At 40.8% G+C, this 16,605-nt stretch overlaps 1 protein-coding gene across 2 annotated transcripts in view; it reads right to left on the bottom strand.

The window, feature by feature from the left end:
- The window catches only part of Dis3l2 (DIS3 like 3'-5' exoribonuclease 2), a 428,102-nt gene that overhangs the window by 343,292 nt on the left and 68,205 nt on the right, over nucleotides 1–16,605 (bottom strand). For both annotated transcript variants that reach the window (XM_004662245.2, XM_045147855.1), the window contains exons 2-4: nucleotides 10,590–10,738; nucleotides 9,716–9,873; nucleotides 1,116–1,169 (exon numbers count right to left, since the gene is read on the bottom strand). In XM_004662245.2, coding sequence (XP_004662302.1) covers nucleotides 1,116–1,169; nucleotides 9,716–9,873; nucleotides 10,590–10,641 — 264 coding nt within the window. In that variant the 5' untranslated portion in view covers nucleotides 10,642–10,738. The remainder of the gene's footprint in view (nucleotides 1–1,115; nucleotides 1,170–9,715; nucleotides 9,874–10,589; nucleotides 10,739–16,605) is intronic.

The following is a 16,605-nucleotide window of genomic DNA, read 5'->3' as shown; positions in this document are numbered from 1 at the left end:
TTTATTTTTCATTTTGTATTTTATTTTTACTAAGAATCCCAAGAGAGGAGCAGGTAAAAATAAATGACTCATCTTACATACTTTTGGTTTGTTTTAAATGAAAATCAACTGTCCAGTAATAGAAATCATAATCTGTGCTGGAGAGATGGCTTAGTGGTTAAGCACTTGCCTGTGAAGCCTAAGGACCCTGGTTCGAGGCTCAATTCCCCAGCACCCACATAAGCTAAATGCAGAAGGTGGTGCATACATCTGGAGTTCGTTTGCAGTGGCTACAGGCTGTGGTGTGCCCATTCTTTCTCTCTCTCTCTCAAATAAATAAATAAATAATTTTTTTTAAAGTGCTGGGATTAAATGTGTCCATTATCACACCTGGCTTTAGTTTTAAAAAGAAAAAGAAATCATAATGAACTCAAGTCAAGTTCCCTCAAAACTTAGTATTATTTTATTAATGATGATTTCCCACTGACTTTGGTAGATATTCTGACATAGCAAATGATATTGTATAAATTCATAAGCATTTTTAGAGTAAGGATAAACAAATAATTTAATCAAATCTTTTTGTTTCCAAAACCCTTAAAATTTTGAAATAATAACAAACATTAGGCAATATAAGAAAGGACTAAGGCCCAAGGCCCAAAAGTAAAGAAACATGTAGCCTATCACCTACATAAAAGTGAAGTGAGAAACTAACCAAAAGAAAAAAAAATACACATTATTTTTGGATAAATGTTCAGATTAGCTCATGTAGTACATCGAAAGTAGATAGCATATTTGTTTAGGAAATCAGTGGAAAAAAAAACAACCATAAATCCTTTTAAGCTATAAACCCAGGGCATCCAATTACATGAACTGGCAGGTTATATGCCTGGGTCCAGCTGCTTTCTGCAGCCTCAGAACACATACCACCCCTCACATTTGTGTGTCATTTTAAGATTTGCAAAAGGGGTGGTGAGCCAAAGGCAAATTTTATTTATTTAAATTTGAAACAAATCTTTGCCCATCCTCAATTTTGTTTTACTATTCTGCTTTTTAGTTAAAATATATTATTTCAATTTCAGAGTACATCTAAAAGATTCAATGTGACATTAAGTTTATTATAAGGTTATTGAACTTACCGGGGAAGGAATGAAGGCTTCATGAAACTTCTTTGGATTAATTCTTAATATACCCTTTAAAACAAAAAAAAATAAAAATTGTGAAATCTAATTAATGCATATTTATGACTTTTCTAGATGTGTATTATTGTCCAATGAAAGTTCTTAAAACAATTTAATCGAGAAACAAGTTAGATGAAAACTATTCACTAAATGCAATAAACCGATTGATTGTGATATGTATGATGTCAGGATCCATTGAAAATGAAACCCAGGCCAGGCGTGGTGGCGCACGCCTTTAATCCCAACACTGGGGAGGCACAGGTAGGAGGAATGCCGACAGTTCAAGGCCATCCTGAGACTACGTAGTGAATTCCAGGTCAGCCTGGACTAGAGTGAAACCCTACCTCAAAAAAACAAAATAATAAAAAAGAAAGAAAGAAACTAAGGCTAACACTCTGCTGTAAACAGGTAAAGGTAGGAAACAACAACACTTGGCACAGAGAGTAGAAAAGTGACAAAATGGGATTTTGGATGCCCTTATATGACGGTCTTCAAACTTAAACCTTGAGTTGAATAAAAAGGTTATCTGAGCTGAAGAGAAAGCTCGGCAGGTAAGAGCATTTGTGCAAATGTCAGAACCTGAATTAGATCCCTAGCAACCACGAAAAGCAAAAGCTATGCATACTGTACATGCCTGTAATCCCAGCACTGAGGGGACAGAGACAGGAGAATTACTGGAGCTCTCTGGCCAGCCAATCTAACTGGAAAAAAAAAGGCAGGGGGCGTGGGGAGCTCCAGGTTCAATGAGAGACGCTATGTTGGAGAAATAAGACAGAAGAGTGACAGAGGACACCAGCTGTCTTCTCTGGCCTTTGCATACATACAAATCTCTCCCAGTTCCAAGATCTTTGTCCAATTACTTACTTCTGTGACTATTTTTAAGATGATTTCTACACTGGATACTTAGCCTCAAGGAACTGGATGCATATGTTTTATTCTGGCTGCTCTTCTGAATGACTCAATAATTCAAAAAGGCATGTAACCAGCTCTTAATGCAAATGGGAATGCTGGCTCCAATAGCCAGGCCACCCAGTGTGCCTTCAACTTCATATTATTCCAGTGACAGATCAAGGTCCACACTTCTATTTATGTAACAGTGGTGCAGGTGGGGGCTGTCTTCAATAGCAGTTAAGTGTTGTAGGCCTTTTCAGGAAGCCATATCCTCCTCAGGTTCCAGAAGCACACATAGGCCACTGGAACACATGGATGGAAGAGACTATTTTCCTAACAACCCAACTCAAAGGTTAACTTGAGAAAGTAGTTTAAATAACATTCCCCACTAAAATGAATGACTCAAAGACACATAATTCTTCAGATAGGTGAGGATATAAAAGCACATAGAAAAAACTTTTTCCCATTGGTATGCTATGTTTAAATTACAAATTTCCATGCTATGGTATACATCCTAACATATCAACTACTCTACATATAACAAATGATCATTCAGACCTCAATGACAGCCAGTGCTGACTATGGTCAAGACCCAAGACTGGTAATGTGGGAAGTAGAATGAAAACTGAGTTTGGTTCTTGTTATAAAGGAACATGTATGCAAGGCTGTACATAAGTGAGGAACAGTGTTCTGCCAGCTGGGGCATCAAGAAAGGATCTGGAGATGATACAGAGTTCTTAAAAGGGGCAAAATGTACAGCTAAAAGAGAGGGAAGGGCAGTAGAGGACATAGTGTTAGTAAAAGTGGATAAGAAGGCCAACACTCACTCTTCCCCATCATGCTACAACTCTGCTTAGGGTTACAGACAGAGGGGCTAGAAGACATGGCTGACAAAGCTCCCTCAAGACTTCCTTGAATGAAAGTACTAAAGTAAATCCCTTCTAGAACAGCTGTCTCTTCTTGGGATAAAGCTAAAACTTTTTTTTTCTACATTTTTTATTTATCCTAAATATTCACGCACTCCACAAATATCTACTGATGGCCAGCATGACCGGCAGCATGTTAGGTGATGGGGAACACAATACAGAGTAACTAACAGTTTCTTAGCCCCCTCCCTTTTTATTTCCAGGTAGAGTCTCACTCTGGCCCAGGCTGACCTTGAATTTACTATGTATTCTCAGGATGGGCTCGAACTCATGGTGATCCTCCTACCTCTGTCTCCCTAGTGCTGGGATTAAAGGCATGTGCCTCCACGTCTGGCTACAATGCAGAGTAGCTGACAGTTTCTATCTTCAAAACACTTACTGTCTAGGGAGGGAAAAAAGAATTCAAACTGCAATTAAAATCACTGAAACTGTATGTTTAATAATTTCATTTTCTGATTCCAGGCACCATTATGTAGCCTTAACTTTTTAAAATTACTATTCTTCTATCATCCCCCTTTCAGTTCAGAGATTGCTTAGCTTCCTGCTTTGAATGTGCCTGTAATTATAGGGCATGGAGAGAAGCCAAGGCCAAGCTCAGGGGAAAGAGAATGCCATCACTCAAGGCTGCATTGAGACTCGACTTAAAAGACATTAAAAGGACTAGAAATATTTTAGTCCTGATGCTCTATTCCAAACCTCCTAATATATGAAAGCACAGAAGCGTCTTTTCAGAACAGTGTTTGTAAACCTGATGGGAGCCCCAGTCTTCAGAACTGTACCTCCAAACAGATCCCCTGAGAGTTCAGATTACACTTAGTAACAGGAAATTCCAAGAGTCCCACAGCAGACCAGAGTTGTTCCTACAGCCTGATGGAAGAAGCTAGCAGTAAAGCCCATCGAGAAAAGGCCCATCACCTGAAGGCACCATCCCACAGGGGCTCTTTCTTATTGAGCAAAGTCTAAGACTTGTATTTCTGCACTTCTCCAATCATCCCCTCACCTCACGCGATCCCTCATCTTTCATCTTCCTACACTATGTCCTCCGCCTGGAACTTGATAGGTAAGGATCTATAACTCCCACCTCAGCTCTGAAGGATCCTCAAACTCCCTATAGAATGGGACTGGTTGAATACTGAGGCCACTGCTTTCCTCCTGTGCTTTTAAGGGGAGTCTATTATCTGTTGTACCTCATGCATCTCAGGGAAGACTGCCTCCTCCTTGCTTCCCCCATGATGGCTTTAAGATTAGCTTTCTTTCTCCAAAACCCCACACCCACTGAAGTCCATGACACTGTCTCCTGCTATACTTATAACTTCCTGATCATAGCACAATTCATTAATGTTTTGACTCATAGTTCACTGTCCTCCGCTTTACCCCCCACTCCTGTAAACATTTTGGGACTTCACATCCACATCAATGACCAAGTAATGCTAGCCTCAAGCAACCTTCGCTTCCACTCAACCCAGCCACTCTGTCATGTGCTCTGCCTGTGCTCTGTCATCACATTACTTCCGAACAGAGTTAAGCATCCCTCTTCCTGACTAGCTTTCTGTACTTGAGCTCACTTACTGTAGAAACTACAATAATACTTCAATTTTACCAACACCTCCAAGCTGCAACCTACAAAATTCACCTCTCCAGTGAATTTACTGTCCTCCAATTATGGTTCCTGCCTTCCTGAGTCACCCAGTAGCCATAACCTACAATTACGTCTTACTTTCAAAAGCCCTGACCCTCTTACAGTCAACCAGCAAATCCCCACCTCTCAACTGACCAACTATCTGTCTTGTCTCTGACTATGCATGAGGAGATAAGTGGCACTGTACAAAAATACCACACAACTGGTCTAATTTGGCAATTACAAAAACATTGTATGTGGCCTGCAGGATGTTTGAGAACACTTAAAGCTAAGGAATCTCGCACATAAAAGTATGTATTTACAGATTTTCTTACAAAAAAAAAAAATTGTAAGACCTAGCAGCTGTGGACAGCTACCTCCACATAGCAGCAACGACCTGAGTTGTATGACAGATACTGTCTTACAATAATAAAATCACCCTCAAGTACCACTTACATAGATACATTATGGGCTACATACTTTTTGTTGTTGTTACTGTTGTTTTTTGAGGTAGGGTCTCACTCTAGCTCAGCCTGACCTGGAATTCACTATGTAGTCTCAGGGTGGCCTCAAACTCACAGTGATCCTCCTACCTCTGCCTCCTGAGCACTGAGATTAAAGGCGTGCGCCACCACACCCGGCTGGGTCACCTACTTTTAAGATGTTTATATCTATGAACTAATTTAATTCTCACCACAACTAAGGTATTAAATTTCAGATGAAACTAGGGTATTCATAGATTAAGTAACTGCCCACTGTCACAAGACACTCAAGCCCAATCTGGCTCCAGAATACAAGCTCTATTATTATACACTGCCTCTTTGCTCCTACTTATGCCATCTATCTTTCTTGCCTCCCCCAAAATCAGCACCAAATTTCCAATCCTGCCTTCCCTATCTTGGATAATGGCAACATCGTCTATTCAGCTGCTGCACTCACACACTGAGGAGTCATCCTAGATTCTTCCCTCTGTCTCACAGACTACATCTAATCCATCAGCATGCAGTATGAGCTCTGGCTCTGCTACCATCCACTTCTTTCCTTCTCACTCACACTAGTCTTGTTAACATCTCCATATTATTTATGTATTTATATACATATGGTTTATTTTTTGTTTTGTTTTGTTTTGTTTTGGTTTGGTTTTTCAAGGTAGGGTTTCACTCGAGCCCAGGCTGACCTGGAATTCACTTTGAAGTCTCAGGGTGGCCTTGAACTCATAGCAATCCTCCTACCTCTGCCTCCCAAGTGCTAGAATTAAAGGCGTGCACCACCACGCCCAGCAACATCTCCATATTTTCTTGACTAATGTATTTCAATAGCTTCCACTCTAATCTAATCATCTCACAACAGCCAGGAGACATTTTAAAGACATGAAACAGGTTGTGTTTCTTCCTGTTCACTAACCTTTAGTGACTCCCCATTGCTTTATGAATATGAGCCATGTCACCAACACAGCCTAGAATCCCACTGACTTGGCTGCTGCCTAACTCTCTTAAGTTATTCCCATCAGTTCTTCAGTGTGTTCACTTATATTGCAAAAGGTTTCTTTCTTCCTAAAACTTTTAGTTTTAGTTTTAGTTCCTAAAACTACCCCTTCTTCTGCTTGATGTTATTCCAGTAGCTGATCTCTCTGCCTACGTTCTTTTCCTAAGGCATTTACAAGTGGCTGGTCGGTTCTCGTCCTTCAGATCTCAACTCAGAGATGATCTCACAGAGGCCTTCCCCAACCCCATTGTCCTCATTCTTATTTTCCTGTGAGCAATGGCCACAGTCATAGCCTATAGTTTCTTTTGTGTCAAGGTAGTTATTTTTGCCTACTTCCCCAGTTACTCTCCTATATTGCTCATTCACATATGCTTGACATTTACTAGAATGTCAAAAAACATTTCTTGAGCTTATTAATTAATTAATGTCTGCAAAGGTGAAGATATTCTCCTATTGCCCCTAGCATTAACACTCTGAATGCCGCCCATGCCTTCTGAACGATTCCACCATAATATCATCTCTAGTCTTCTTTAAACAATATCCAAGTACTCTCCAACTGATTTTATTTTATATTCTTATTTTAAAAAAATAAAACAAATTTTTGAGGCAGGGTTTCCTCTAGCCCAGACTAATCTCAAACTCGTGGTGATCTTCCTACCTCAGCCTCCCACATGCTGATATTATAGGCATGAACCACCAAGTCTGACTCTGATTTCACTCTTAAAAAGTAAAGTTCCTAGAAATGAGTCCATCATGTCCTCTGTCCTTCTACACTAGGAATTTTTTTCATAAGTTCAATAACAACTTCTTACTAATATTCCATTCCAGGAGAAACTTTGACCTCATGCTTCAGGCAGCTCTCGAGGTTCAGGCTGGACTTCCATTAGCCAACCCATCAACTGGCTTCTGAAAGAACCATTTTTATCATCTCCTTATTCTTGTTGCCTTGGTCATCCCCCTAAGCCAGAGCCTCTTCCAGGCACATGTATGAAGCTCTTACCTCTCCCAGCACCACCCACAGTAACCTCATAATACCTCACCTATGGAGAAAGGAATACATTTTATGTGATAATTTGTTTAATTAAGAAAACTAAAAACTACATGTACAGCATCATGGTAATTGCTGCCCAGTTTCAAAGAAAGAAAAGAGACTTCTTTGGTCATTGTGGTTTCCTTTCCTCAATAAGCCAAAACAATGAAGTGTTCATTAGTCACAGTATTGACTAACATTATATTTTTTTAAATCCCTAATATCTCTCAATAAAAGTTTTTCTCTCAATGGGAATAAGAAAAAGGAGGTCATGATATACTTAAGTCTGACTATAAAAGTTAACAAATGTTTCTAAGTATATCTGATATGCTTAACTTTCTCCAACATCATTAAAATATTCTTTCTTATCTAGCTTTCTATCTTACCCAGACAAGCTACTCACAGAGAGTTTACATCTGAAAGCAGATGGACTCTGTTTCTCTGCCTATGAAAATCTTATTTACAGTGTTGTATATTTCACATGGTGACCTCATATCTGGAACCCATTCCTCACCCCATCTGTAGAGAACAACTGTTCTCATATGTAAGGGGGGCCCTCTGGCTGTGGAGGCTCATGATGTCATAGGCCAGGAGGAATCACTTACAAACTCCTGGGAATGTGAGATGTTATATTGACCAAATTCTTGTTTTGTTTTAATGTAAGTAAAGAATCACTTCAAAAGGAAAAATCTAAAGGACACATAAAGGAATACCATTTCAGAATATTGTTCTCACTCTGTCTACAACCAAAATCCTAAGCAATTTCTCTCTCAAGTGTTCTCCTCACTCTTCTTCAAAAGGCATTATCTTTATCTTTATTCAGTCAGTAGAAACCTACTCAATCTAATTTTATTAAGCAACAATCAAGGTCCAGGCTCTGGACTAACCTGTAGAACATGTAAACATAACTGTGCCATCAAGGAAATGAACAGTATTTATGGATACATAAAAGCCCCCAAAATGGGAAAAGGTTTAAAGTATCATCAGCAAAGCTGGCTTCAAGAGACCCTATGACCCAATGTGGCTCAGAAGAAGGAGGGGACATTTAGGTGGAGCAACTACATATAGCAGTGGGAAAAAGCATCTCAAGCACAGGAACAAGAAGGACAAAGTCATGGGGTAGTCCTAGAGCAGCTTTTAGGGAAAAAGTGTGGAGCTCAAGATAACTGGAGCAGAACATTCCTAACGGAGAGTGGCAGGAGATGGGAATGGTAGAGATGCACTAGTGTCTTGCACAGCAAACAAGGATGGCTGAGACACGTATGAGTCCAATATATGAGCTGAGCAATGAAAATCAAACAAATGTATCAATGAACAACAGTTAAATACATCTTCCAGTCTCTTCTTAAGAGAGGCTTGTCTAAGAAATCTGTGTGATGGCCATAATGGGACAGTGATATTCCTAAATCAGAAAGATCAACTCATTTGTTAAAACATATTCAGGGTCTGGGAAGATGGCTCAGTAGTTAAAGGCACTTGCTTTCAAAGCCTGCTGGCCCAGGTTCAATTCTCAAGCCACCAATGTAAAAGCCAGACACAAAATGTGGTGCCAGTATCTGGTATCCTCTGCAGCAGCAGGAGGACCTGGTGTGTGTATGTGTGTATGTGCACGTGTGTACACACACACACACACACATATGCAAATAAATAAGTAATTTAAAAAATTGTTCTATTCATGTATTTATATCAATCCCATGTGCCACTGACCACAAGTAAACACAGAAAGGTGAGAAAACAAGGAAACTATTATTTGAAATAATCATCAGCTCAAAACAAATATAGAATCTGGGCTCTCAGAATGAGTATTTCTATACTAATGTATTTCTATACTAATCCAAAAATTATTAAATAATTTTAACTCAAAGATGACACTGCCCTCACCAGTCTACCTGCCTTAGATTTACTGCCCTAGAAGACCTAAGCTGCCTTACTCCATATTATTTCACAAGTTCACATCTTCATTCATGCCACTGCCTATCACTCCTTCCCCCACATCACTCATTCACCTAACAGGCCCAAACTAGCCATCCTTCAATGCACACTATAGTTTAGCTCTAGAACCTCGAGAGAGAGAGAGGATTCATTTAGCTCCCCAACAATCCAGGCTCAGAGGGGATATTCAATGAACATTTGCTCAGCCAAGCCATTGAACTAGTCTGTGACCATATTTTGTAAATTAGAAAGCAGTCAACAAATATTCTGTTTACGATTTCCTTTCAACTTTATCTATTTTTATGTCTTCAGCAGTTATGTGCTTCAAGCACATTGAACTATTCAATGTTTCATATAGTCAGACAGTACTTCTCACTCCTCTCTCATCTTCACTTGTGCAAATTGTACCAACCCACCACCTTGCTCACATTGTTCCTCTCCAATAAAGCATCCCTAGCCAACACTAACCAGAAATAAGTCTCCCCTGTCCCATCTCAGAGCACTTTGTCTGTGTCTGGTGGTGCTTATCACTTCTCAATGTGCTGCAGGTCTAAAGAGCATAAGCTCTGCCCCACTTCTATCAAAGTATGCCACATAGAATAGGAAAGAGTTTAATGCAGACGAAAATGCTGTAGTTCTACATTCAGGGAATAAATAACCTATAGGTTTTAAGCACCTGGATAAGCGTTCCTCTCTTCAGGCCTTCCGAAACATCCGCCTTGGGCATGTAGCTTTCAAATATGTTCTTTCGTTTCCCTCGCATGGACTTGTTCTTTGACTTTTTGTCACCTGGCGAAGCACCAATACCATGTGGGCCAGCCACAGAGGACACACCTAGAAACATGAGGCAGTAATCAGCCCTTTCTTCAGTGAAATGTCTCTGTATTTTTAAACCGGAGGTACTGTGCCCTTATTATTCTTGTTGTTGCTGGTGTTATTTGCAAAGGCCAATAGGAGAATGGGACTTCTGGTAATGACTGCAGTCACAAAAAGGAAATGGGCAAGAAAGCGCACACACACACAAAAAAAAATACACACAGAGCCGGGCATGGTGGCGCACGCCTTTAATCCCAGCACTCAGGAGGCAGAGGTAGGAGGATCACTGTGAGTTCGAAGCCACCCTAAGACTACATAGTGACTTTCAGGTCAGCCTGGACTAGAGTAAGACCCTATCTCAAAAAAAAAAAAAAAAAGAAAAAAACACAGATGAATCTTAAGTTCGAGGTAAGCACAACATATATAGAACAAAATCTGAATAATGGATTCAATATGCTTTGCTATTTACAGATACAAATCTTTCAAAATTAAGATTGGTAAAAGATCATCACTTTTCGGGAGGAAATTAAACAGCTGTAATCAATACAATAATAAACTAAGACAATAGGAAACCACACTTAATTATAAAATAACACAGGAGAATACTTAACAGTTTACTAAAGGAATTATAGTCCCCCCCTTCAGTCCTAAAAGCCACCCTCTACCTCCACACCCTTCCAATTTGTTTTTCAGGTCACCACTTGTCAAGGCAGACTCAATTTTTCTTTTGGTACCTCTAGGGGTGCCTGGGGGCCGGAAGTTCAGCTTGCAGTCAGAATGGCTCATTACTAGTCCCAAAGTTGCCTCTTCTCTCCAAACCCAGTAGAACCTCCACTGTTCAGCTCAGAGTTCTTCTTGTCTTGAGCAGCTCAGCTGTCACGAGCTAAAATCAAAGAGTCATTGGTGATAAGACAGCAGTTAACCCACATCCTCTTCTGTCCCCTTGGAAATTTAGTATTTTGATGTACATGGATGGCAAAGGCAACATGGTATTCTCCTGACCTTGGTGTCACATTCTCTTGGACAGTTAATCAAATATACCATCTGTGCTGCATTTTTTTCTGAGGCCTTCACCCTCACAAGTACACTAGACTGCCCATCTGGGGAACTTCCAAAAAAAAAAAAATCCCCATTAACGGGGCAATGAGGTGGAAAATAAGAAACTAGGATACTCTATGCAGCCTGTGAAATGCACAAAAATAAGAGACAATGTAAAGATGGTAAAGTGATCTGGAATCTAATAGTTGTAATGAACAGGTACTAAATAAAGGCTCAAGATGTGCCATTTACTAAGTTTAGCCTTAGACAAGCAGTATACCTCTATAAAAGCAAGTAAGTAGAATATTTAGAATTTACTAATAAAATTTAATTCATTGCCACAACCTGACTCCAAAAACTAGATAGGAAACCCTAGATGGTTCACAAACTTTAAAGAAGGTGTGAAAGTGTAGTAGAAAGCTATTTCCCTATTCTTACCTGTCACCATATGAAACTGGGTGACTGACTGCCCAGAAGCTAGGGCAGCTGATCCTAAGGAAGCCAGGCCACACTGCTGGGCCCTAGTCATCTATATGGATCACAAACACACAGCCACAACTTCTGCTTTCTAGTTTCTGTTGGCACAGCCCAGAAGCCTATATACTTGAAAATTTCCAAAATCCTAGTGGGCAACTGCTTTCCTCTAAAATGGCTCAAGATATCATGCTGAACACTAGCTTCCATTTGCTCCAAATTGCCCTCACACCAAGCGATGAACATTTTCTTTTTTTAAAATATTTTATTTTTATTCATTTATTTGAGAGAGAGAAATAGGCAGAGAGAGAGAGAGAGAGTGGGCGTGCCAGGGCCTCTAGCCCACTGCAAATGAACTCCAGATGCATGTGCCCCCCCCCCCCCCGGTGCTTCTGGCTTACGTGGGCCCTGCCTGGGGAGTCGAACCTGGGTCCTTTGACTTTACAGGCAAATACTTTAACCACTAAGCCATCTCTCCAACCCTATGAACATTTTCTTCAAACTGAAAATGTTATCAACTCAAAAGAAGCGCAACAAGAATAAAGACAAGGCTGGAGAGATGGCTTAGAGGTTAAGGGGCTTGCCTGCAAAGCCTAAGAACTCATGTTCGAATCTCCAGGTCCCATGTAAGCCAGACACACAGTGATGCAAGCGCACAGAGTCACACATGCACATAAGGGGGTGTACGCATCTGGAGTTGGTTCACAGTGGCTGAAGGCCCTGGCATGCCCACTCTCTCCTTCTCTGGTGCACGTGCGCTCTCTCTCTCTCAAAAAGAAAAGAAAAGAACACAGTGGGCCAGTGGTGATATGTGAAGTGATTCGATGAAAAAGTTAATCCAAGTACAAGGAGGTAGCAAGAGAGACTGGACTCACAGGGGATGGAGAGATGGCTCAGCGATTAAGGCACTTGCCTGCAAAGCCAAATGACCTGAGTTTGATTCCCCAGTACCCACGCAAATCCAGATGCTCAAAGTGGTGCACACATCTGGAGTTCATTTGTAGCGGCTGAAGGCCCTGGCATGCCCATTATCTCTGTCTTCCTTCTCTCTCTGCTTGCAAATAAATAAATAAATATTGAAAGAGACAGAGAAAACCAGATGTGGTGGTGCACACCTTTAATCCCAGCACTTGGGAGGCATAGGTAGAGATTGCCATGAGTTCAAGCCACCCTGTGATTACATGGTGAATTCCAGGTCAGCCTGGAATACAGTGAAACCCTACCTCAAAAAAACAAAAACAAATAAGAAAGCTCTGCGCTGCCTGATCTCTTCTGAACTTCCACATGCAGGTGAGTTTCCCCTCGGCTCTGTCCAGACCCAGACAGGCCAAGCCAAGGGGAGAGTCCCTAGCCTCTAGCCCCTACTTTCCACATGGGCTCTTTCTCCACATGGCAGGAGTTCTTTGAACTTTCTTTTCTGTCTTTTCCATGGCTTGTCCAGGCCCACCATGTGGACTCTCAAGCCATGTGGGTATCTTTCTTTAGTTCTGTGCTTCCTTAATTGTACTACCCTAAATAAATATACTTATTTATTATAAAGAGAAAGATTGGAACACAGAAACAGCAAGTGGATAGGGCACAGAGAGAGGGCAGGCTAACTGAGAGTTAACCCAGAAACACACTCATCCTCTCATTAATTCAACAAATACATCTGCAAGGCACAATACTGGGCATGATGAAGAATAAAAGGTCATTAGATTTAAACAATCCACACTGGGAAATGATAGCATCATGGTCTTTTTAAGGTATGGATAACTGTATACATGATGAGAGAGAAAGAATATGTTCAGGTCAGGAAATCTGATAAAATTTCAGGGAAGATTTTAAGGAAGCACTTGGCAAAAGGAAACAAAACTCACAATGCAAACAGCAAAACACCAGATTTGTGCAACATTAATTCTACTTGGCTAGAGTCCTGCCTATATGGAGGAAGGAAGTGTCAAGAAAATTAAAATAATTTGTTAGGTCTAGAAGGCCAGCCAGGTTTTTTGAAAGACATAGGGAGTTTCTGAAGCACGAACAAGCAGAAAAGAACAACAGACCAGAGTTGTTTAAGGAAAAACCATCCTGGCAGATGACTCAATATTTAAATGTAATAGAGACCAACAGCTGCACCTTAGGAGTGAATCAAAAGAAAAGGGCTAAAAAGAACAGGCCAAGCCAGGTGTGGTGGTACACACCTTTAATCCCAGCAGTTGGAAGGCAGAGGTAGGTGGATCGCCATGAATTCAAGACCACCCTGAGACTACATAGTGAGTTCCAGGTCAGCCTGGACTAGACTGAGACCCTACCTCAGAAAACCAAAAAAAAAGAACAGACCAGAATTGGAATTGTACAGGCACTGAAAAGAAACCATTGACACAGCACCCCACAGCTATGGCTGGCTCACCTGGCAATCACAAGGAGCTGAAGGAAAGCTAGCATATAGCAACTGGGTAGGTTTCCAGTTAGGGGCTGGGACACAGGATTGTCCCCACGATGAATTCTACTTGGAAGCAAGGGTCTTTAACCACTAAGCAATCTCTACACCCTGATAAAGTCTACTTGAGATACTGTATGCATTCACATGTACTAATCCAACACACTAGAAAAGTGGAGCATTACTTACTGGGAGATATTAGCCAGTCATTTGCATAAAGATAGCAGCCCAAAGTGCTCAAGAATGGATGGAATTGTTCAAAAGGGGCTACTGAAACAAACTAGTAGGACTATGACAAGGAAAAAAATCACATAACGCTCCTATTAAAGTTAAAGTTTGCCCTGGTTCTTTTAAATCTTGTATTGGTTGAATATTTCTTTGCTATGCCCAATGCCATCTTTTGCAATGGGGATGTTTACTCTGTGCCATTATGGGCTTGAGGGGGGTGGATTTTTGGTATTATGTATGACTCAGTTAAAAGACCTTGATGATGGGGATGTTTGAACATCATTAGGATTGATTAAAAAAAAAAAAAACAACTATGGGGACTTTTAAAGTTGAACTGAATGTACTACATTTTACATCATGGATGGTTATCAGTTCATGAGAGCCAGGGGCAGAATATGGTGGTTTGATCAGGTATCCCCCATAAACTTAGGTGTTCTGAATGCTAGGTTCCCAGCTGATGGAGATTTGGGAATTAACACCTCCTGGAGGCAGTGTATTTTGGGGGGTGGGCTTATGGGTGTTATAGCCAGTTCCTCCTTGCTAGTGTTTGGCATATTCTCCTGTTGCTATTGTCCACCTTATGTTGCAGGGGGTAACGTCTACCCTCTGCTCATGTCATTGTTTTCCCCTGCCATCATGGAGCTTTCCCTTGAGTCTGTAAGCCAAAATAAACCATTTTTTCCTAAAAGCTGCTCTTGGTTGGGTGATTTCTGCCAGCATTGTGAACCTGACTGTAACACCACTCCTTACATGAACAGATGAGTGTGTTCCATGAACTCCACATGCAGTGAGAACAGACCACTCCTTACATGAACAGATGAGTGTGTTCCATAAACTGTGCATGCAGTGAGAACAAGTCAAAGAGGATTATTCAGAAAAACCACATTAAGAACAGGTCAACAAAGAATGGAAAAAGAACAGAGGAGTCAAGCAACAAAGCTGGCAAGAATAAGCCAGACAGCTAGGCAAAGAATCAAAGCTCGCCTCTGGGTAACAAGGGCACTAGGAAAAACAGAAGGTTCTGTGTATACAAGATGCTAAGCAAAAGATGAGCAAACAAGAGAACCTTTTCTTCTTTATGACTTTTTTGTAAAGGTACATTAGCCCTGGAGAAACTCTTAATACTCCTCTGCTGACACACTATAAGACAATTTCCAGCCTTCACCAATTTCCAACAAGAGAGCAACTGATACACTGCCTGGTTGCCCACTAGCTCCTAGGAAGGGGGTCCCACCATAGATATAGTTGAACTTTCTGACAATTTTCACTGGTTTGGGGGTGAACAGTGATAGCCTACATGGTACAAAAAAGTAACCACGGCAAGAATGGGGAAGAGGCACTAGACTGGAGAATGTGCATCTAATGGAAGCATATGAGTGAGTGAAGTGGTCTCTGGAGACCTTTTGTACTGTCCAAACCTAGCACAAAGCACAGGGCATGGCAAAAGCTCAAGCCTCTGAATAAATGCTCCCCATTTAGGAGGAAAAGTCAGATTATAATAAATGCAAGTTGATGGGAAATATGGGGGTAGAGACAGGGAAGCCAGGCACCTAGGGACCAAACCTTGAAAAATCAGGTGCCAATGCCACACTTGAAGAACCAGAGAGAGTGAGTCCCCAAAATTTTGGGACTTATCACTTTGTTTAGCTAAATCTCAACCCCTAGGAGCAGCAGGAACAGCTGGAATTTATGAACTTATACAGTGAAGGAAACAAAAGGAAAAAAAGTCAGGAAGGTTAGAGAGAGAATGGCTGAATCTCTTCAGAAGCTAGGAGGCCAATAAAAAGCAAAACTTGGAAAGATAAGTGAAGAGGAATAATTGATGGAATAATAAAGAGGGAAAACAGAAAATTTACTAAAATTACAAAAACAAATAATTAATATTAAAAATCAAAGCAAAACACACATGCTAATCAACAGATAACATTAAGGCACTACTTAATATCATTCTAAAAAGTGGCCAAAACTAGGCATGGTGGCACTCACCTTTAATCCTAGCACTTGGGAGGTTGAAGTAATAGGATCACTATAGGTTTGAGGCCAACCTGGGCTAGAGTGAATTTCTAAAAGTCTACCTGACTAGAGACAATGATACAAAAAAGGAAGAGGAAAGGGGGAAAGAAAGGGGAAGAGGGGAGGGGAGAAGGGAAGAGGGAAGGAGAGGGAGGAAGAAAAAGGGAAGAAGGGAAGGGAAGGAGGGGAAAAAGGAAAGAAAAAAAGAAGTGAAAGGGGAAAGGAAAGGATATTGGCCTGCAAAGCCAAAGGACCCAGGTTCAATTCCCCAGGGTTCACGTAAGCCAGATTCACAAGGTAGCACATGCATCTGGAGTTCATTTGCAGTGGCTGGAGGCCCTGGCATGCCCATTCTGTCTGTCTGTCTCTCTCTCTCTCTCTCTCAATCTCTCTCTCTCTCTGACTCCCTCAAATAAATAAATAAAACTTTTTAAAAAAATTTTAAATCTCTTCTTGAAAAGGAAAAATGAATAAATAAAAAATACAGGCATGGTAGAACATCCTTGTAATTTTAGCACTGGGAGATCCCTTAGTCTCAACAGTTAGATAGTCCAGCCTAATTAAACAGATTCCAGCCC

The sequence above is a fragment of the Jaculus jaculus genome, chromosome 4 (assembly GCF_020740685.1).
Source record: "Jaculus jaculus isolate mJacJac1 chromosome 4, mJacJac1.mat.Y.cur, whole genome shotgun sequence".
Classification (NCBI taxonomy): domain Eukaryota; kingdom Metazoa; phylum Chordata; class Mammalia; order Rodentia; family Dipodidae; genus Jaculus; species Jaculus jaculus.
The sequence above is the reverse complement of the archived record's forward strand: the minus strand, read 5'-3'. Positions and strand labels throughout refer to the sequence as shown.